General features: G+C 39.7%; 1 protein-coding gene across 18 annotated transcripts in view; it reads right to left on the reverse strand.

The window, feature by feature from the left end:
* The window catches only part of LOC144476469 (uncharacterized), a 434992-nt gene that overhangs the window by 154418 nt on the left and 256374 nt on the right, over positions 1-24200 (reverse strand). For 3 of the 18 annotated variants that reach the window (XM_078193458.1, XM_078193456.1, XM_078193454.1), the window contains exon 1: positions 9307-9980. The exons of 12 other annotated variants lie outside the window; for them this stretch is intronic. In XM_078193458.1, the coding sequence (XP_078049584.1) occupies positions 9307-9841 (535 nt within the window). In that variant the 5' untranslated portion in view covers positions 9842-9980. Of the gene's footprint in view, positions 1-7436; positions 8117-9306; positions 9981-24200 lie in introns of those variants that run through there. 3 more of the 18 variants (XM_078193473.1, XM_078193468.1, XM_078193465.1) reach the window with 1 other exon arrangement.

Below are 24200 nucleotides of genomic sequence, written 5' to 3' on the forward strand. Positions count from 1 at the left end.
GCATTTAGTAATGTTTATTTTACTGTACAGTTTACGTCTTTACTTATGCCCTCATGCTAGCAATGATTGCAATTTATAAATATCATTTTTGAAGAGTGTATCAAAAATGTGAACTTAAAATACCATCATCGAACATAACTTTTCAGTACATCTAATAATTAGTCCGTAGATCTACATGCTCGACATATCATACGACGTATCAGAAAAGCTCGGTACATCGTTTTGTCATAATCCCGAATACTAAGCGAAACAAATGTTCCTCGTTCTCAATTTAGTTTTCAATTTTTATACGGACCGCCGAGTTTTTGTTTCCGAAAATTATTTTCTGGGACACATCTCGGGACAAAGCAAGTTCTTTCTTCTGAGGCACCTAGCGCTTAGGGTCTCGGAGTTACGAGCAAAGTTTACACTTAAGCTACAACTGTTGGTGCCAAAGATTTGAGAAACTCAATTTTTATTCCAACTAGACCGTGTACGTACGACCTCGTTCAAAGCTTTGAATCCGCCTAGCTTCGCATCCTATGCATGGGTTAGGAGTAACGTGAAAATTAGAATAGAAGTCGAAACTCGATACTTTTCAATCTGTTTTTACTACCTATTGCATAAATCTCGACGATATGTATCTGTTTTCTATGTCCTGTTTCTAATTACAGAGATCTTGAATGCGTGCGTATTAAATTGATTTCTCCGGAAACCCAGACGAAATTATGAAATGGTACTAGATACTTGGAGATTGTATCGGGCATTTTAAACTTTTTATACAACGTGGAAGAATTAATATTATTTTCAGTGGAAATATCGTAGATTGTTTCTTGCAGAGTTTTAACTGCCACGTGAACTGTAACGTTTGAATTTATAGAACGTTATACGTCTCGTAAAATAATACTACAATCACGCAATCATTCGTCGTTTGCACGGAGACTGTCCGTATGCGCGGGCCCGTTCCATGAATAAATAATAACCGTAATAGCAGAAAGTATAACCTCCGTTAATATAAAGTTACCGCTCCCATTATGACGTAACGAGGATAGCGACGAAATTTATGAGCCAGCAACCATCGAATCTTTCCCTCTTTGCGATCACAAAAGAAAACGGCTATTGTGCGCCGTCAGTGATCCACGAAGGTCGATCTAGCACAGAAATCGGCCGATCCTATCATCCTTGTCCGCTAACAAAGACCCAAAAGCAACAGACACGCGCCGTTCGAACGTGAAAGTCCCCCAGCGTTCCTCCAAACACGTGTTCCAAATATCCCGCTCCGAGTTTGTCGAAAGAGAATCACGGGAAATCAATAGTTCCATCCGCGGCGCGCCTCGCGTCGCCAAACTCTGTCAAAACTCTTCCGGGCTCCGCGAATCCGCTCGCGCTAACTTTTACTCGCTTCTGCTCGAAGGAGCAGATTTCATTGTTTCCGTATACAGTCGATCGAACACAGTCGAGGAATCTGGGAAAACATGGTGTTCGCCGACGATATCTCGCGCGGTGACTTTCGACGAGCTATCGCGATAACGATCATTAGGCGCGACAGCGGAGGTCACGCACCGACGTCATGCATGACGATTCCTTCGATAATTATTACAGTAATTATGCAGATACTTTTACATTCTGGGTGTATTTGAAATGGCATTATATTGAAATATTGTTTCAAACAAGCCGTTGTTTTATTTCACAATTATTTTCATGCCTATGGAGTGACGTTATTTGAAATATTATTTTAACTAACATTTAATATGTTTCGTGATTATTATAAATAATTAAGACTTCGTAATTATTTCCATGCCTGTGATTACTTTTAGAATAACGTGATGTGGAATAGTATTATAAATAACATTTTATTTTGTTTGACGATCATTAGGAATAATTATTTAAGATAATTGTGAAACAGTTGTTCCAAATTATATGGTGATCTAATTATTAGATGTAATTGTGAGTCTGCTTTATTTTCACATTCTCACTGATACTTCTACAGGATAAAATGACTGACCTACCTTATAATGATCTGAATTATATGATTATTCGAGATAAAATTATTTGTAATTAAATTACTTAATTACATAATTAATATAATTAATTATTTTTAAGACACAATTACTTGTGTAGTCTTCGAGATACAATATCTCTTAAAGACAAACTTTTTGAGAATAGATTTACGTTTAAAACAAATTGCTGTAATGATTTCTGTAAATAATAATTTCTGTAAATCGATCCATAAGTTTCTTAAAGTAAAACCTTTTAATAAAGTAATTCGTCATTTAAAATTGCTATTATTTCGAATGGATCGATGTTATTTTATTTACGTTGCAAATAACGATCAAAATGAATTATTTTAAATAGCTATTGCTTATTCTTATTTCTAATAACATTTGCTCGGGTCGTTATACAATGATTTATCCGAAATTGATACACTGTATCCGAATTTATTGATACATTGTAACCGAATATATTGATGCATTGATACATTGTATACATGTATCAACATATCCAGCCCTAGCGCGGTTCATTAATGTTAAATTTAAAACAAGTCGAACAAAACTCAAGTTTTCGAACTGTAATTTTTACTACTCTTGTGTATAGATTTTGCAATCCAACAACATTTTATAAGAAAATTGTTTGGTTACTTAAAAATGGAAGAGTTAATTTTTACATAATTCTCTTCCAACGCAATTAGCGAGAGTCATCGAGAAAATGAAACGAGAGATTGTATTTTAATAACAGCTCTGAATCATTGAGATCGAAGATTGCGTTGCACAGCGTTCGTAAAATCTCAAGTATTTGCTACCGAATGGCCGGCAGGCTGTTCCAGGAGACGGCAGACCGAGGCGCGAGTGGGACTTTTTGGTGCGTGACATCAACAAATCTATTAGTCACGGGACTGACGACGATGCACTCGGAATGCTGAACCGTGCGCAGTAATTACAACAGATCCGCAGAAGCGGCCGACGTCTTCGCGTAAAGGTAAACAATACTGAGCAGGATAACGTTACTTCTCGCGGGAATCTTTCATTACGTTTAACGAGAAAAATCCAGCGAGCCGAGCTTGACCCGTTACCGTCCGGATGCAACCGCGTTAAAAACGAAACAAATAACGCGGCCGGCGGAAACATACTGTTCCCTCGGGATCAGGCCGCGCACCGAATGAATACGAATTCATTCCGCGGAACCTTTGATCATGAAAGAAAAACATTTTAATTCAGGATTTCTCGATTCCGTAGCCTGACGTCGCATTGTTTCTATTATGCCCTTTTTAGGGTGTGAATTGAACAAACGCTGTTTTGTTTACTTTGCAGCTAGGCTTCATTAGGAACAACAGTTCACTGCCATTGTACGCGATACTTTTCACCTGAGATTAAATAGAGAAGAACTGGAAGGAATCGAATTTTTTGCTCCCATGTGGAACAATTTTCCACGTTTTTTATGTTATTTAACTGATAAACTTATTATTTTGTAAGTCTTGTTTGTTTAATCTTGTTCGTATAACAGCCACATTCGCATGTTCATTAATAAACTGTTTATATTTGTTTATTTGACAGAATTGAAATAATTAATTTTGTAGTCACTTTTATAACGCATTCTATAGTAATTGAAAAATTATTTAGTTACAACGATGGCGTTGTTACAAATTTACAATTAAGTAAAATTGTGTTCTCGAAAATTGTGCCATTTTTGCATGGAAGTAACAGAGCTACTTAATACTGAAAACAAGTAGGACGAGTAATTTCATTTAACCAATAAATTCGTTGAATTAGCGATAATCACGTTAAGTTTGATGTTTTTTGATCGCACATCTATGTTCACTGGTCGGACGTGGAACTCGTTATCAAACTCATATTATCTGTTGTTGGAAGCCAGGGTTACGCTATAATGCCATTCCATTATCGTGGACATTATTACAACAGCATAATGAGAATATAATCTTCGCTAATGCATGGAAATGAAAAATTGTCGCGGAATTTGCACTCACATTTGTTATTCACTCGTGCAAAAATCAGTCGACGAGCGCATTGGAAGTTTACACGTCTCATCAGACAATGGATCGTACTGACGCACGCACGGGTCATCAAATATACATACCTGCCCAATCCTGTCTATGTAAGAAATGTTGAAAATATTTCAGACAAGATCACGCGGTATGCATTATTGCGAAGCATATCTTGAGAGATTCGTGGAAAATCATTAAACAGATAAGTTTCCGATAATAAGGGAATTTAAAATTAGATACGATAAGATTTATAAGCGGGAATTGACAGACCATTTAAACCGAAAACTATATTCTCTTATCCAACAGACAATACATCCCAAATTGTTCCATACACAAAACCCGAATTCTTACAAACGTCATGATCAAACAAATCTGATATCTGATAACTCGACAGATATCACCGTTCCCAATATGTCTACGTATAACGAAGATACACATCGCATTCGATAACGCAATGCAAACATACATGCTACGCTCTGCGCCCAAAATACAGGCTCACCCATTTCACTCTTTTCTTGTATACTACATACTGTATAAAAAAATGCTTCGAATAAGTATTGTTCAATATAAAAAGGAGTACATATACACAGCAATAATTAACTTCCTTACTATTTTCCTTTTTTCTCAACGTAAGATGGACATCTTGAATTTTAAACTTGAATATGCAACATTTAAACATGATATTAAAAACTGTATTAAATAAAGATTTAAAAAATATATTATTAAACTAATGTTTATCGAGATATTTTTTAGTTGATTTTTAATGCAAGAAATGTTCAAAATGTTTTCATTTAACTTGAGAAATGCAAGTGATACATATGTAAGCGATTCCAATCTTGTCAAATTACTCGAATATTTTGATAAAAAGTAAAAAAGTAATTATTGCCGTGTATTTCAATCTTTACATCAAACTATTTTCTTTCGAAATGATTTTGCTCTCCAGTATGTCATTTAGAAGATAAATTAAGGTGGACAAGTAAAACGACTCATTCTGAATATTCTCAATTACCCAGGATTCCAATAGTTACGAACATAAATTGACATAACCCGATTGGAAATTTCCCCCGAAACCATGTTCATTTCTGAAACGAGATCAAAGCTTCGATTCCGTGGGGACTATCGAGACGAACGGCGATCATGGGCGTGCCCTAAGTTCAGCTTAGATCCAGACTGTTTCCCGCGGAACGAGTTAAACCCCAGCTTAACGACGTGTATCCATCCTCTTTCCGGGCAACTTGCGTAACTTCGATTGGGAGCATGTGGCTACCCTTTAGAATCTCGAAAATAATTCATCTTGTCGAAAGACAAATACAGTAAAACCTCGATTATCGGAACCTTTATTAAATGGCACGATCGATTATCAGCACGTCCATCGATCAAAAATTTCATCAGCATAAGTTTTATCAGAAACGTCATCCGACGTGGAGTTTGTTACTGTGGGATGATCAATTGCTGTGCCCTTTATTAGTTTTCGTACATAATTAACTTTATATTTATCTAATAAGACATGTTAAATTTTGTTAATCAAAAATCATCAAAATGAAAGGATAACATTTATTCGATAAATATAAAGTATGCTGGAAAATAAAGCAAAGCCGCATCAATTGGTCACCCCTCAGTAACTGGCTCCGCTACGCTATTGTTCATGAAATAAACAGATCTCGTTTTGTAATTACCTTTAGTCTGTACTCTATATTCAATATAATATAAATTTATGATTTATATTTTTTTATCATGTTTATCTGTTAATATAATAGATCCAATAAATTAGATTCAGGAAGAGATGACAACATATACATATATAAAACTTTTATTTCACTAACATCAAAGTGGGGGATCTCTTCGATCAGTCAAGCAACGATTTACTTTGAAATGGGAGATCTCTCCGATCAGTCACGCAGCGACTTAAAAATGGAGAGATCTCCCTATACTTTTCATCAACGCTCTGTGACAAAAAGAAAACCAGAATTACTGTCAAAATAATTCTATTATCCGAATAACTGTGTCGTGTTTTAATTCCGAAAATCGGGACTTTAGTGTGCATCGGTGAAGCGGACGACTTCATTCGGGAATACACCCGGCCAGTCGATCGTTATGGCTCATGGAAAGTTTGATCGTCATCCTCGGCTCATAAGCAGAACGACACTCGTGAGCGGAATAACGAGCGAATTTGACGGATAGACTGTTCCCCGTGTGTTCAGCACTATAAGGAGGAATTTACACCGTGGTATTCGGACGACGGAGATCGATTTGCCTCGTAATAAATTCGGTCTATTTGAACTAGACTCTCTCGGCACGGAATTCCATACAGTAAACCTGGAAGGATGGGAATGTGTAAATTAAAATTCCAGCGGACTACATACTTCGTGAAAAGAGCTCTCGAGATGCTCATTGTGTCAACGAATGATTTCACCGAGTAAAGAAAAGAACTGGGTTTCCGGGAAACTCCGACGGAGTTGTCTTTGCATTGAATCCGTTCAGCTTTACCTGTTAGTCAGTCGTCTACCGTTTACGCATGACGGGACTCGTCGCACGGAGGCGAATTTCGCTAAAATTGTCGCCAAAATTCAAATAATCTTTTCACGCATATTTGTTCATTATGCAGTGTATCTGTAATTGATGTGTAATACGTAGCATTGCCTCCACAACGAAGCCTGCGAGTTTGAAGATAAATTTTAAATGATCCCGGAGCCCTCGAGTGCAAAAGTTTAACTAATATTCAAAGTAATATCGAAATATATAACGAAATTGTATCAAACAATACTAACATATCCATCAGAGTAGCTACAGTGATAGTAGTTCGAAAGTAAAGTAGATCGTCGGCGAACATGATATTGACTACGTAGTCACCTAATCGAAAAAATGCAAACTATATAAGAGTTTACGTGAACGCAGATGTTATCAAACACCTCTGGAATGCCTCGCGAGGCGGTCTCCACAGAAACGATCGACCATTAACCCTTTACTCCACACTTCTGCTGGAAACAGTGATCGGGCTAGAAAGTGCGCGATGAATAACATTCAGAAAATAATCGGCACGAGATTGCGATCAAATGACTCACGGCAAACGAGGGGGAACGGTCATTCGGCAAGGTCTCAATCATTCCTCTTTCAATTTTCTCGAGCAGGTGTTCCGAGCGTTGCCGGGAATCGCGTAAACCGCCTCAGCAAATTGAGCGGAATGGGATCGCGTAAAAAGCGAGACCTAACCCAGACCACGCATCCTGTTCGCTCTCTGTTTTCATTATCAAACGTCGGCGTAGTCGTCCGCCGTTGTTTCCGAACTTTCTCCGCGTGAAACGAATTCCCGATAGTTCCGATCATTTCGCGAAACTGCCGCGCCGCGGGCAACAATGTTGCGCGGCTCGGCAGCCGATGCTGCTGGGCGCGGCCCGCTTCCTCCGTTTATATTTAAATGATCGCATCGACGCCCGTCCGAACGGGCATCCGAATGTACCTTCGTGAAAGTGCACCTTCCGCAGAGGTCGATGCCTTCCGTTCTCCTGAACGGGCAGGTCGTGCGGGCCCAGGTTCTCCCTCGACAGCGAGCTCACCAGGATTCCCCGGAGAGTCGCGAGGGTGCTGCTCGGTATCTCCCTGTTCATGTCGCCGGCTCCCATGTCATCCCCAATCTCGCTAACATCCCGGTCACAGCACACCCCTATTCAACACCTCCCGGCATAATTCGCGCAGATTATCACGCTTTCCTATACACCAGAAATGCACGGCCCGCTTCGGCGACAGCGAAGCCACCTGATTTCCGACACACTGCACTATCTTCGATCTGAATCACCACTGAACCACACGCGTCTTCTCGGTCGATTATTCGGCAGGGAGTCGCGATAACCTTTCGGAGCCAACACTGATAATTTCACACGTTTATCTTATTCTGCTGTCCGGTGTTTCCGCAAAAATTCAATGTAAACAATGCTTTGGAACGGAGTCGTATTTTATTGTAGACTTTGTGGACTCGTACGGTAAATGTTAGCTACCATCGGAAATTAATAAGAATACTATGAAATAATCGATGACGGTAAAATTTGATTCGGTCGAGATTGTCCCATTGGAGATATAATTATTGTAAATAGAATTGCTGTAATAACTTAGATAGATTGTCTAATAACCAAGAGTACTACTCTGTGTCCACGCCGTAGACGTTGCAGAGGGCTTCAAACGCGGACGAAATAAACAAAAACTCCCATCGTCCTACTCTTTCGAAGAACAATCAATATTTTGAAGCAGGATCAGACTTGATCCCGAAGAGCCATTTGTTTGCACTGGCGCTTCCGAGGAGTGTTTGTTAAACAAGAATTCTACGCGTGTATTACGTAAACACCGGCCGGGGATTAGAGAATGTACTTGGACCACAGAATTTCTCTCTTTCGCTCGATGCTACTTGAGTAGCAATCAGCCTGTAGAACCCGGATTAGACTTTATCCCGTAGATTCCCTTGTTTGCGTTACACCTACAGATAATCGCCGTGCGTTCTCGGTGAAGGTTAAACAAGAATACTTTGTCGCAAACACAGTTGAGTAACCAGAGACAATCGCTCCGCACTGAATACTCGTTAAAACGTAAACGATACTTAAAACAAGAATCACATTGCATCCACGTGGAAGGTTTCGAAGTCGGGCAGGCACACCGAAAGAACCAGCACGCAGTCGCGAACAGAATTTGTTTTCTCAAAGCGTTCGCTGCACCACGGCCGATAGATAGGAGAACCACAATTTTCCTGCCACAGTCTGTCCGGCGAGCGCGAATCGCCAATGACCCAGTTCTGCGAAGGAAAACCGCACGAAAACCATCCGGCTTGCGACGACAACGAAACTAAACGCGTCCGAGGCGTCCGGGCTGGTGCATTTATTGTGCCCGACTATCCTCGAAGAGGTTTCACTTTTTCTCCGAGGGAAAACGGGCGCCGTTCGAGACCGAAGTAGTCCGGCGAATCGGCGTGACAGCGACGAGGACGGAGGCAGGCAGCGTCGATTCGCCGTGGACAGGATCGAGAGAATCGGCGATTCGTGATCGCTGGGATCGCCGCGATCGCGGACGCCCCTTTCCTCCGTGACGTGCGCTCGCAACTGGCTTCTTCGCAGTCCGTCGTCGACGGTCACGAGCGCGAGTTGCGTCACCATGTAAATTTAATCGGTTGTTTAGCGGCTGCCGGCTCGGCGGTGGCCGCGTCGCAGCTAAAGGTCGCGTGCGGCCACGGGCGGGCGGGATCGCGGCGGCCACGGGAGGGCCCAGCGTCGATCGATCGGCGTCTCGGCGCTGGTCCGCTCGGAAAATCGGCGACGTCGTCGACGGTGCTCGCGCTTAGAAAGTACCTTTCTCCTCGGACAGTTTAGAAATTCCGTCGGCGGCCGGCTTCTCTCCCGGGAAAACATCGAACACGCGACGCACCGTGACCGAATCGCTTTTGTTACGCGCGGTACGTGCCCGGCCACCTGTGCCGCCGATTTCGAATTTCACGGCTCCGCCAGGTGCGCCGCTACCGAAGAACCTCGCGACTCCGCGCGATCCCGAGCGATATCGATTCGAAAACGCGATCCGCGCCGACAACCGGACGACTCCGTGGAACACGACCGTGCGACTTGCTCGAGAAGCCACAGGTCCCTCCTCGCTCCCGGCAAGTCTTTCTTGCTCCTTCCTTCGAGCCTCTCCTCCTCCCACTCCACTTTGGTCTGCTTCGACGGACACTCGCCGGATACGTGTACACCTTCGACAACGTGCCGTCTCGCACTCCCGTTTGTCGTCCACAGGTGCACGGAGTGGGGACCCGAAGTGTTCGCCTTGTCTCGGACTGCGAGAACGTGTGCACCAGATCTGACAATAAAGTACGCGGTCTCGTTGCGGTAACATAGCTGCGTGCCTCGTCGCAGGATGTCAGCTTGCTCGGCCTCAACGCGGCGTGCTCCCCTTGGGAAGCCTTGCACCGATGGAACAGTCTAATCCACCCCTTCCGACACACTTTCGGAAATGGTTCTGCGGAATGACCTCCGGAGTTACGATATCGCAAACGATATTACGCCGATGCCCACGGAGACTCAATTTCCCGCGAATAGTTTGCACGGCAAACCGTTTTCTGTCTGCAGTCGTGTCACCGTTTCGTTTCATGCCGAGCAGAGTTATAGTTCATTCCATCAGTATCAAGTATTGAGATAATGTTCCATAACAGATAGTTCATTAGCTGGAAACTGCATCAAAGGCAGTGCTCTGCAGGTAGCAGGCTGATCAAATTGTATTATTAATTATTTATCATATTAATTATTTCAAATGACCGTTTCAAATAATTCATTTAAAATAATATCAACGTCAAATAATGAACCATTTCATGATTTACCTCAAGGTTATATGAAAGTTCGTTTCAAACGAAACTCTCTGTAGCATTTAAGAGTGGATCAGGCAGCAAACAATGAAAACAATGTTTACTAAATCTCATAAAATGTGGGATGGATAAGTGTTGAATTTCATATACAAAAGAACAAAAGTCAAACAGGCAAGGGATCTTCTAAAAGTAGCGTCTGAGTTACAGAGTTCAAATATCTTCGACTACAAAGGGTTAACATTGTAAGCAGAATTTGTTCGTGTTACGCGAGTTACTCGTGGACCAGCAAAATGCGATCAAATCGTGTATTTTATAGCAACGTGTCTCGCTGCGCAGTGTGGAAAGAACTTCCATGAATGTTGAGCGTAACTTGAACTTAGAGTACGCCCACGCGAGACCGGTTATTACGCAAACTGGTGTCTTCAATGGAAGCCTAAATTTGAATTGTGTCCGTAAGAACGCAAGCCGAGCCGAGATCCAAGTTGTGCCTGGGATTGTGTTCGCGCATAAGATACAGTAAGCTACCACTGTTACACAGTAGAAACTGCCAGCTATGGTCAGACACGGGAAACTAATGCACGTGTGCTCCACAAATGTACGTCGAGATTTCTAGAGAGCTGTTTCCTATGAGCAAACTATTGGAATAACAAGGCCAACTACAGCAAATAACAAGACTATGATTAAAAATAATTTAAGTAAAAATTACTAAATAGTTTCATTTGCAGTTTAACGGAATGCTTAGTAAAACAATGTATTTCTTAATTTCGCGCAATTTTTAAACACAGGCAGTTGCGTACATGCCTTCGGCTAAGGAAGAATTATTAATTAATCCGTCTTCCTAGACAAGCTACTGGAAATGCAACATTCTTTGGTATTGAAATAGAAAATGTATACACGCCGGTATCAAGATATTACGAAACATGAGTTTGCATCTGAATTTTAGTCGAAACTCAACGCAATCTAATGGATACGTATCAAATTTTGTCGTTATGTAAGAACTCTGTGGAAAAAATTTCTTTTTCTACTTGCAAGTTCTATTGAAAACACAGATTCACATCAACTTCCTGCTATACGTGTACGATCACTAGACTACGTAATTCATGCAAATTTATAAAAACAAGCTAGCATCGCAGAAAAAGATTTTCTTTTTCGATCATGTTCCTATAAAATTCTACGAAACCTTGTACATTTAAAAATGTTTAATAACAACCTAATACGAATACGATAGAAATTCTAGAACAGGAGATGAAAGTAGTCCGCACGAACTACTAAAAAAGAAATGCGAATTTGTACAAACATCATCAGTTAAGCGACGACGAATGACACAGCTTCCCAGCGGTACGAGTAATATTGGCTACATATTTGTGAAATGCGCATTAGTTTTGTGCGTCACTCAGCAGCGTACTAAGTCGGGAAAGCACTTTGGAGGTGGCGTTCGTGCCTGAAATAGATCTAAACATCTCTCGTCCCCGAAACAAAGGTGCGTATTTAGTAGGCGGGCTGACGAATCCATTAACAGAGCCAACTACTAGTAGGCCGAGTAGGCCATAGTCTATTTCGGTGACGGGATTGAGGTTCGACGTCGAACGCCGTGAATCAATGGGTGAAGCAATCCGACAAACGGTGTTCCGGGTTCCGGTCCAATAAACCTCATTGCCGCGGCATCATTTTTCCACCTAGATCGATCCCTCGTCGTCTTATTTGCCACATTTGCTGGCTTACCGGAACGCCAAGAGGTTCCCCGATGCGGGCCGATATTCCCGTCAGTCTACTACGCTGTTTCGCGGGCAGGAGATTACTCGAACGCACGGAACGAAGTAGCAATTAAATTCGTAGATTATCTTATCTCGCGCATGTACGCTTATCCTGGAAATACCGCCAGCTGAGTCTTCTAATTACGATTTTAAGAACGCCGCGCCGCGGCTGGAAAATTGTTTTCTTCGTTGTGTGGTGAAAGCAGAATTTACACTGACAGGACAGGCTACGTAAATATCGTACATACTTATTTTTTTTTTAAGTACATAATATAAATAATGTAAAGCCAATAGTATCTTGTTAAATATATACATGTATAATACATAGATAAATAAAAATGGATAAATACAAAGATGACAAAAGTAAAAAGGAGAGATGATAAATATATTAAGAAATACATACTCTGAAGAAAGCATGAAAAAATCTGTCGATAGTGCAACTAAATGTAGGTATGTCTACGTATAAGGCTTCTGCTTATGCGGGGTTCTTAAACCAACATTATTGTTTAGATTAGCATGCTGTTATGCAAGTACTGCTATGTTCAAACATTGTTATTCACTATAAATTTAAGTTTTTATTGATAAATCAACTATTTTATATGTCAGAAATTATTATGAACTGCTTCATAACTGACCTAATAGAAGGGTCAGTCTGTGACATAACCAGTCGATCAGTATGCAATATCCAGCGAATAATAGTAATTTTAATTATCTACTAATAATTGATGATGCTTTCTGTATTTTACAAAAATTCTTAATTTTTATATTATTTTTTCTTATGATGATAACAGCAGTTTGTATTATTTAATTTGAACGATAAATGGGTTTTTTATCAATTGTATATCACCCTTGCTTAAACAGTCAATTATTGTATACGCTAGCCTTGTTTAAACGACATAAATATTCACAGGCACGTAAATATTACTGATATGACTACATGAGAAAACTGTTTAAAGCACAGTAAATTATTCTCCATGTGCCCATAAAGCCGCAGATATTCCCGCGATTCTGTTTACTTGGCCCATATTCCGCAAATGTTACATTACTATATTGCTACCGTGTACATTACTACATACGTAACACAATAATACAGGCTTACTTTATGATAGAAGTTGTGCTATAAAATTGAAAATATTAAGAAAACGATTCAAATTTGATCACTGAATAGGCAAATTATCTTATTTTGACGGCTTTAGAAAATCAACTTCTGCCGCAGACTATAAAAGTCTGCAAGTTTTATGGACACCATTTATCAATCGACTAAGATTGAATCAATATCGAACACAATAATCACCGCTTTTGTATAGAAACTATTTCTTTGTACTTATAGTACGGATTTTTATACAAAATGGAGATTGTCTGCACTAATTGCAAGCTACAGGAGCTACACAGACATTTATCTCGTTTCTTAATAGTTTGAATGAATTAAAAATAATGCAACAATGTTTTTGAATCCGTCAAATGTATTTACAGTATTGTATTTCGTCATAAATGTACGAGATCCTCGGCCTATCCATGAATTATATCTAAGTTCGGGTCCAATAACCTCGTTTCAAAGACTCCGATACGACGAAGGGCACCGTCGGCCCAAGCAACAAACGAAAACTGATTCGAACGCAGCAATTACGTCACAAAACGTGCGCAACTATAATCCACGGTTGATCGCAGGGTGCCACGCGTGCAGGGGCGAATCCCGACGATTCGATCGACAACCGTTCCGCCGGTTCTAATGAGAAACCGTGGTTCACCTGCGGCGAACGTGACTTCGCTGAATCGGACGGGATAAACAAGCGCCGCAGTTCCGGCAAGGATTAACAATCGCGGCGCAAACGATATTGGAATGCGTCGGCGCGGCCGGTATTCCGATTGTAAAAATAGAAGAATCCCGCGATGAATATTCTCCGCGTAGATCCAGCGGATCCGCGCGCCTCATTATCCGCCGGTGTCTTCGTAAGTGGATAAAGGGAGGTGACGCGAACGTGCCTCGCCTCGATATTCAAATTACCTCGGCAAGTCGCGACGTTTCGAGCCGTTCCGCCGTTCCGCCGTTCCTCGTCGTTCGTCATCGTTTCCCCGAGATAACGATAACGGCGCTCGTTTGGCCGCCAGAAACGCCATTCAGACGGTGTTCCTCGGATAGCGACGAGCTCGGAATTTCGCGCGGAGATCGGCTAATTCGCGCGTTCCAGTGTGAACCGCCGCCGGTGTTTCCTTTCTGCTGGGAGCAGGCGCACGGAACGACGAAATCGACCTTAAGAGGCTACGGTCGAGAGACTCGCGTTAATTCGCGGCGAATTAGGCTCGTGAAAGCATTATGTTCACTGATAATCGTTAACACTTAACCAACCGAATACGGAGTACTTCACTTTTTAAACTCGCTGCATGACCAATCGAAATCTTCCATTCTGACCTTAGCAACATATCTTTTTTCTTTCGTTATTATAGGTTATTAGTTATTATTTACCTGGAATTGTTCGCAAATATTTGCGGACTTATGGTTCACTATGGCGCGCGCGGTTGACAAAGTGTTAAGTATCGAAATGCAAAAATTTCTGCACAGTAATCGAATCAATGGATGCGAAACTAGAAAATTAACATTTATTATTACTAAAATAATTATTAAAATATATCATTTATTGAGATTTATTATTAATATTATTTTCTATTGCATTCTTAATATCTTAGTGAAAGTTAGTTTGTTCGAATGTTTCGTAATAAAAGCGATTTTCAATAGATCTATCGTACATTTCATTTAATAAATATATTTTCGTGTAATAATTGCAACTGCCGTATTCGCTACTTCGTTCGCCATTTTTAAAACCGAATTTAATATACTGAAGCTACGTCAGATCTTCTTTTTTTAGTTTCACTCACGCCGTTATTATTCTCGTTATTTTTTGCACGTTATTTTATGTGCTTCATTATTTCTTTTCGAATTTTTCCATAATTACATACGTATTGAGAACGGAGTAGTGTAATTCGCACGTTGCGGATAAATTATGTGCTGTCTTAAATGAGATTATACTTTTCAGCTGTACTTCTATAACGGCGTAATTTAGCGGAACGTACTTTAAGGTAAACAAAATTGCCGCTTTTCTCGATTTAGTGTAAAAATATCTAAAAAGATATACAGAGCGCAGGTGATTGACAGATTCTTTAAACATTCGAGAAAGCACGCTTCTAAGCGATGCATTTTCTACGACTGCAAATACACGGTGAATATACTTCGTTTGACTTGATTCAGCCCTGACAAGTATAAAATTTCTAGGATGCCTCTCACAAAATTATAATCGTAGATTTATCATCATCGTCGCTTCACAAGGAAAGAAAAGAACATTCGCGGACCGCAGTTTCCTCGACGCGAAAGCAAACGGTTTCCGGTCACTTTGCAATATCATTCAGCAACAAAGTCTCATGACTCACAATCAGCCTGCGGAAGTTCACTGCGGCGGATTCCCACTTTTGCAGATTGTCTGACGAGATAAAATGTTTGAACAATATTTTTCCCCGGAGCTTTTGTTTCTCCAGGTTCTGTTTGTTCGAACGTACACGTGCATAAAATCTGAAGTCGTTCGGTCTACAAGATGTCTGTAGACTCCAAGCACGTAGAATATTACATTTTATTTTCCTTGCGCAATTCCGGATAATTTTATACAAAGAGTAGTCTGTTCGCAAACCTGGTAAGAAAAGTTTAAGTCAGCATTGTGCACTGCTCAAGCACTTTTGGTGCTTCACTAATTCTTATGCAAACTACAAACAGCTCAAACGAGATAGTGAGATAGTCATACATTTATTAATGTAAGTGACAAAACGATCGTTGGAATTGTTATTAGCGACAGAAAAATCAAATATGAATTTTCCTTTGCATGAATTTTCCATTCCTCTATTTGTATCAAGTATAACATCGATAACAGTTAAGCATATCCTAATAGAATATTCATCATGCAGATATAAAAAAAAAAGTAAAAATGCTCCATACCATCAAAGAATGTTTGTCCATACCACCAAATTGTTTAGCAAAATTATATGGTAACTTAAGGAATCAAGTTTGAGAAGACAACGTAATAATCAAATGCAGAAATTATTGTATATATTACATCTACATGTATCCCTAAAATTTAAAAATAAAAATGAAAAAAACTAATTCTTTTCTAATAATTCCAATTCTAAAGTACTAATTGATCACGTTAACAAAAATGCTCCACAAAAGCAAACTAACATGCTTCTTGTAATAAAAACTGCACTGTTGAAGTTGAATTGATCGAACAATTTGGATCGTGAATACTCTGCTATACACGTTGCTTCAACTCATATTACATATTAGCAAAACAATTGTCTTAAACCTAGACGAAGAATTGTACTCGGCTGCCAGACACCGTAATACTTGATCACCATATAAAACAACTGAGAGAGGACAGCAAACGTCTCCGCCGTAACTTAAGAAAAAGTCGAACAACTTTTTACTCTCCACAGACTGAATATCACCATTTTATGATGGATTCGTAGAATAAAAATGTTCGACGTCAATGTGCACGCGATATTGACCGGGCGACCAGAGGATGAACAATCCGGTTCGGTTTTTACGATTTCCGCGCACGGTTCGCCAAGCGGATAACTCGAAAGAAAATAACTAGGTTGTCGGTTTTATCCTTTGAACTCGTTGCGTCTGCCCGGTTGGTTAAACGTTATGGCGGATCGAAACTGTGAAGAAGCTTGCCACACAGGCAAAGCAACGTGAAAAAGTGTCGGGCTAGATTCATAAAAGCCGGCAAGCGAGAGTGGGAGAGTTGATTTCCAACGATCTTGGATGGGAGGCCCGGCAATTTGTCGCAACGCGAAATCGACGACGCCGGCGGCGCTCGTTAATTAACGAGGCTCGGTCACTTGCTCTCGGTAATTACGGAATTTTCGACGAGGCTTTGGTATCTAAGCTGTCGATGAAAAGGCGGCTTGTTCTTTGGGTAAGCGTCGTTTGAAATACGGAGACCGGCTTCCGATGAAATTCGTCTTGCAGTGTGCGCGCCGATCGACTCGCGAACGCGACGAGAACCGAACCCGAATGGCAACGATAACGACTACGAGCTGAATAGCATGTTGTAAACATGTTCCTGGATTTTTCTCTAGAGTGAGTTTCGATCGAATTTTATGGTGTCAGCGCTACGAGTTACAGTCTGGTTGTCAACGAATAAAAATAGTCGATTCGTTTTTACGAGAAGAACAAGTTTCTCCGTTATACGGATCTTGGAAAAATATTTATTAAGGATTCAAAATTGTGATAATCCAAATACACTGTAATTCAAATTCACAATTTGAATTATGTAATTTAACGTAATTTAAATCTTTCTGTTGATTCAATATTTAATTATATTAATCAGGAGGGTAATGCAGATACAATACAATTCACACACATTGTAATTGAAGAAACAAAGTAACTGAAAAAAGTAATTGAAGCATAATACAATTGAAAAACATTGTAATTAAAATAAGTTTGAGAAAACAAAGTAATTGAAAAACAATATAATTAAAATGCAGTTCAAATTACAACTCAGAACTCTCACTTTATTATGTTCTTCTTCCTTATACTCATTTTTTGTCTCTTCATTGTATTTCCATCCCTAACTATGTATTAATTTATTACTATTTAATTCATAATTCAATGGAGCTACATCGTAAATCGCAGCTAATGTAATTTAGTTACTTAATATCTTCTAATTGTACTGGAATCGCAAATACGAATTACTATGTCATTGAATCCGAATGCAATTATATTGCTTTACAATTGTAATTTCTTCAATTGCATTGCAAATTCAATTGCAATTCTGCACAGCTCGTCAATGATTTTATCGGAGATAAAAATCAACAGTACCGAACAACATGGAAACTACCGAAATTGTTGTTTTTCGCTGAAACCAATGGAACGAACGCTGTTAGAATCCTTCCTGCTATTTGTTTTTATCGATCCCTGCCGCATGGGATATTCTACGTATTCGGAAAGCAATCACGTCTATTGCTCCTCTTGTTAGATTTAATTACTATTCCGTTATTCAGAGTGATCATCAAACCTAAATTGTTTCTCTATTCAGAGCCGAGATTGAAAGACGCGTTAAATATTCTGCAGTAGCCGACGGTGCAGCGACGATAGCAACTGATTGCTGGGCGAAAGAATAGAACTATCTGTGTTACATATCTGTAACTGCGCGAATGAAAGATGTGATCAACTATGTTTAATAGGGAGTCGGCGGAGCATGGACTCTGTAACAATGCTCATCAATGATTTGTATTCGCCTGAAAGAGTGCTCGAACAATAATTGCACAATTATATCCTAAATGCGCGTTCGTCGTTTTTCTCCGCGTTGAAGCACACCGTGAAGGTAACTTTATAGCAACGTTAATTAAAAATTATGAAATGAAATATGATAGTACCTCAATGCGTTTCACGAAAACATTTTTAATTTAAATCTCAACTGCGCGCGCTGTTAACATATACCTTACCTTACCAACGCCTATGTTCATGACCTATTGACTCTACTTACTGCAACTGCGAACGAATGCGGTTCACACATATTTACAGAGCCATTTTTCGCAAAAACGAACCATCGTTAAAACAAATTTATTCCATATCTTCGCATCGCAGTCACGCATAAACGTCTGTATTACGTAATAAATATTAAAAACAGGCGAAGCTTTTCCACGTTTAATGACTGTCGGCGATCTCACTGATATATTTAATTCTTACATTCGTTTAGAAGTAGGAGTGCATTCTTACAACGATTATTGTAATAAATCTGGTGCATATTGCTAAATTCATCGCTCATCAATCTTTGTGTTACTGAATTATTTAGAATTTTTCTCGCAAAAATAGAAATAGACCATCGTAAGGTTTCTTCGTACTATTGTACTATTCGTACTATTATCTATTATTTAGATAACAATAAATAATAATAAATAAATAAATAGTGTTTCTTTATTATATATTAAATTATAGTATTTGCTTAATTCCTGATCATTTCATTAAAATCGGTCGAATATTCGGAGATCTTGCAAGTGACTACATTTTTCAATGTTAGTACGCTACTAATCACTGAGCAGCCCACATAAACAACGAACGAAGCCAGGCTAAATAATTTCTAATTCGAGCCGTTCGAGGGCTGCCGAAAAATGCCTCAACAATAGCCGAACGATATCGCGATGGGTAATTAAGCTGAATTGTGAGATCCGTATCCACCGTAGCCGCATCTCGTGGATGATCTAGCGTCGTACACAAGCAGCAGCGCAATATCTCTTTGTAATCTCGGCCCACACAGAAGCGCAATCGTCCGTGAACACTGTAAATCATCCGTAAAGCGCGAATCGGCCGTAGCTGACCATCGGCTAGCCCCCAGCTGACCCTATAAACAGGAACGGAAATGTTCGGATTTTTCCCGCGTCGAATCTCCTCGACCATTTCCCGATCTGAGAATGCAATTTGTTAAGTTGATTGCAAGGGTCTCGTCGTGATCGGTCGAGATCGATTCTCCCGTATCCCCAAATTCCACACAAAATTACCATGCGCAATTACGAAGCTACTTCGCATGAACTGAACGGATACTGGGTTCATCGATCGAGATTTTTACGGAAGATTATAGTCATTACTATAGATTTCGTAAATGGAAAACGAGCAATTTCAATTAAAAAAGTAAAGAAGAGATTGAAAATGTCATTTTATTGTCTTTATATTATGTGAATGATTTTTATTGTGCATAAAAATCCGCCGTTCATTGCCAAGACATTTCAGATGTAAATAGCTACTGCTAAATATAATAAATAGACCGACAGTAATTTAAAATAATTATAATGCAAATTTGCCAAATAAATCAATAAAAGACATTTGAAAATAAAATCATGTTAGTAATAATGTCATTAGTAATAATGCGTACCTATCGTTAACAATACGTACATTTACATTCCCTTAAAATCAGCTTTCGTTTGCTAAATAATTTTATAAAGAAGAACAGATATATTAAAAAATGATAAGGATTTGATATATTAGTAACCAATAGAGATTCCAGCAACACCACGAAATAAAAATGCGTCGTTCTTCGTAAACGGCAGCAGCATTCACAAGAATAATAACAAAAGAATACGATTTCGATGCACGAATATCTTCAAATAATTTTCTAGCGCGTCTTCTTGACTGATTTCGAGCTGCTCTATTGATTAAAACGACGTGGTCGATTTTTTCCCCCGTGAATACTTTTACGAGGACAAGGTGCACCGAAGCATGGCAAGCTGAAATCATCCATGAACGCGAATCAACTGGTAATAACGCTGGGAACGCAGCCCGAGGGTGGTTTCACGATATTTCCACCGTTGAAAATCCGCTTGCGGGAATTGCGAGGGCTACACAATGGCAGAGCAACAAACGGCTCTGAAGGATCAAGAATAATTAGGCGAACGGCGGATCGTCGGACGGGGAAGGAAAGTAAAAATCAGAGAGAGCTCGGCTCTCGGAAAGAAACCGGCGACGCGCCCCGCTTTGAAACGTCGCGGAGCGCGTTGGAACGCGACGATAGATCGGCGAGTCGCATTACCGTGCAGATTTTGCGAACTGAACGGCAAAAGTCGGCGATAATGACCATGAAACGAGGCGACGTCGCGCGCAAAAACTCGTATCGCTACAAATGGAAGAATCGCCACGAAACGAAGCGCAAAGAGGGTCGGGAGCATCGCGAATATTTCGCGACGGAGGAACGCGGTGCTATAGTTTACTTTTGTTTAGGTGTTTGTGCGCAATTGGACAGTAAAATTTTTGCATCGCTTTATTTATTGAATAAACAAATGATGCCTTATTTCAAACTTTCGGAGATTGCGCAGAAACGTTTGAGCTCGCGTAAGCGTCACTAGAGCCATGAAAGTTATGCGAGAGTTATCTGTACATTATAATAATAAAAATAAGGAGATCTTTAAAATGATGATTGATAAGTTCGTGGTTATTTCACACCGTTCTTTAAAAGGGAATAAGTAGCAAGAATTATCAACTGTAATTGTCGTTTGTTATCCATTTCATGCACAATCATCTTAATATTTTTCCGACACGTATGTATGATACAAATACCACCGGTTGATTTAAAAAGTATTATATTATAATATCTATGAAACATGTGTGCGTATATTAGACACGTAAATTGCTCGAAAATAATTGGGAAAATCGTCGTAGCAAAAATTCTCGTGCAGTCGAAATCGCGTTGTTGGAGGCAGCAGTATGCTATCAACCATTCTCGATAACAAATAGACGAAGTTATTGATTTATGAGATTCTTAAAGGAGAAGCTCGGCAAGCTCGGGGTCTCGAGCCCTCGACTCGACACCAGAGACTCGAAGCCACTTTGCGGAGTTGACCCCCTTTTTCTTCATTCAGTGAACCTCCGGCGATTTTCCTGCGACGCGGCGCGACGCGACGCGTCGTGACGTCGAGATCACCGTGAATCGACTCTTGAGAATGGCTGCGAGCAAAACATGGGAAAGAGACGAGAAAGACTTCTATGTGGGACGCGGCCGAGGGAGATTAGTAAATCAAAGACTGTAGCTAATGATGTTTTTCGATGACCTAGCGGTGCTAATGGATTCCTGCTCGAGTTGCGAGTCGCGCTAACGCGCTAATATTCCGAAGGTTAACGAGTTACTAAGTCTACAGATCTATATTGTGATAAAGTGTGCAGTTGGGCTCGTTTCGCATGCGTCATATAATTCGACGCGGCGATTGTTAATTAGTGCGTTTGAAAATTACGGAGTCGTGTGCATCTGTCGCGTGTATATATGAGCTCTTTAGAAAGAAAAATTGGTACAATTTTACTGAGAGATTTCAATTATATTTTATTCGGGACGATTATTTAGCATGAAAAGGACATCGTTTTCTAATTTTTTTCATTTAATTTTCAACGTACTATAATATTCAAATTCATTTTACGCATTGCAATATTCAAACCGTGCTCCACTCATCAAAGCAAATTCACATTTTTAAACATCGTCAATTCGTTGTTAATTTATGTCTTGAGGTTATATTTTAATATTCAAAATATGTCAATGTTTAATATGTAAATATGTCAGATTACAGCGAGTTAATTCAACACTTTCAGAATGTGTCTACCACAATGAGAATTTTTATAAATATCAACTTTCTCAACTTTTTCAAGCAATGAACTCGCTAAGATATATAGTACACTGCAATTTTTAACTGGAGTTGTCATGCAGCAATTTTCAATCGGAATGTATTTTAGTCTGCGGGAAAGCAAATAGAATGCTCGAAGAGATCGTCCAATCTTCCAGACTTTGTCATAGCTATTACACATTCAATTGTAGGATAAAGGTAATTAGGTCACTATCGGTATCCAACGCATCGATTCGTGGCAGCCAATAGGAGACGATCAAAGAGACCGACGCGGAATAATCGCGCTTATATAATGCTTGCATAAAGCTATGTTCTAAGGAAGAAATACTCGCCGGAGAGAAAGTATGCATAAATTCTCGACGAATTCGGTCGGATCCGACGAAACAGTCGACGAGCGGACATTCCTTTCTTTTAATCGTCATATGAAAATTCCGGTCTGATTAAAGACCTCGTGGGAAAACATAAATTATGCGAAAGTTGTTACTAGACTGCGAATACTTTATGCAAAATGAAAAATTCTCTGACCCGATTGCAATAGAAATTGTATAAAAGTTTATTTCCCTGCCTAACAACTTCAATCAGTGCGACAAAGTAGAACATTATAAATGCATAAAATCCGCGGCGTAGTTATTATCCTCATTACTATTTTCAATAAAATCGACATAAGATTCTGTTTAATTTCAGAAAATTATGTACTCCACAATGTTCTTCGAGTTTCCTGTTACCCACGATTACACAAACATCCGCCGTATATTAATACTATTAATGACCTTTCGTAAAATTTACTCCATAACAAACAGGAATAAAAGAAGACAAAACACTATAAAATATAACCAACATAAATAGAGGAATCGATAAAGACAAGAAAATAGAAAAAAGAATGTGTTGTCGTCAATTAAAAATCTTCGACAAAATTAGTCATTCATTTATAGCTTGTTATGACGTTTGTAAAAATTATTTATCATTTTATTATAAAATCTAACATAAGAAACAAACAGTAATACATAATATACTAATATGCAGAAATAATAATTTTATTAATCCCTTTTTAAAGTTCAAATACATGTAACGCAATAATATGTTCCGATTTTATGTGAAAGTAAAAATAAATAAATAGCTTTGGTGACTGAGAATAGACACTTGATCGCATAGAGTTATTGACAACTATTGTATATAATGTACAAAATTGTAGTCTGCTGTATAAGCCTCCTCTGGTATAATCAATAATAAAGAGAATACTAAAAAGAATGAAAAGAATAATAATTAATAATAAATAGAAAAAGGCAAGAAAATACAACAAAAATAGGATAAAGACGAAACACATTTTTTCTAAAATTGTGAGTTGGCTTTTTTAGTGACAAATGTTTTGAACTGTCCGGTAAGATCATTGACGGTAGTGTTTACACTGCGGAAGCCGGTCGGCATTTATCACGCGATTGCGGCGACGATTTCCACCGATACAAGACAGTTATGCAACAGATTTGTCTGGAACCGACATCGTTTCGTGCCGCGATTTATACGGGCCGAGAAGTTGCGAGGCCGGTATTCCCGACGACGGTTTCTTGCGGCTAGCTGGCCTTGCAATGCCGTGCGCGATGCAAAGCGTCTCTGGCATTAGAACTGCATCCACCTGCGAATGGCCACCGCCGCGCCGATGGCATGCGGCTCTTGCGGCCGGCTATCGGCACCGCCGACAAAACATCTCGTGAGCGAACATTAATTTCACATCACCCCTTCTACCAAGCTCACCTTTACACGATATCGTACCTCCGTGCCGACAACAATAATTTAAGCGACATGGAATTACTCGGGAACGTAATTGCATCGATCGTCGGACAACGAACGCTTAACGCGTACACAGCACTTTAAATAAACCGTTTCAGGCGTTGCGATGGGCGATCGAGAATGATACGATTTTGATGACATGACTCGGAAACTTGATTGTTATTTCAGTCGGAGATTTTAAAGCGAGATATGACTTAAAGATTTCAAA

The sequence above is a fragment of the Augochlora pura genome, chromosome 10 (assembly GCF_028453695.1).
Source record: "Augochlora pura isolate Apur16 chromosome 10, APUR_v2.2.1, whole genome shotgun sequence".
NCBI lineage: Eukaryota > Metazoa > Arthropoda > Insecta > Hymenoptera > Halictidae > Augochlora > Augochlora pura.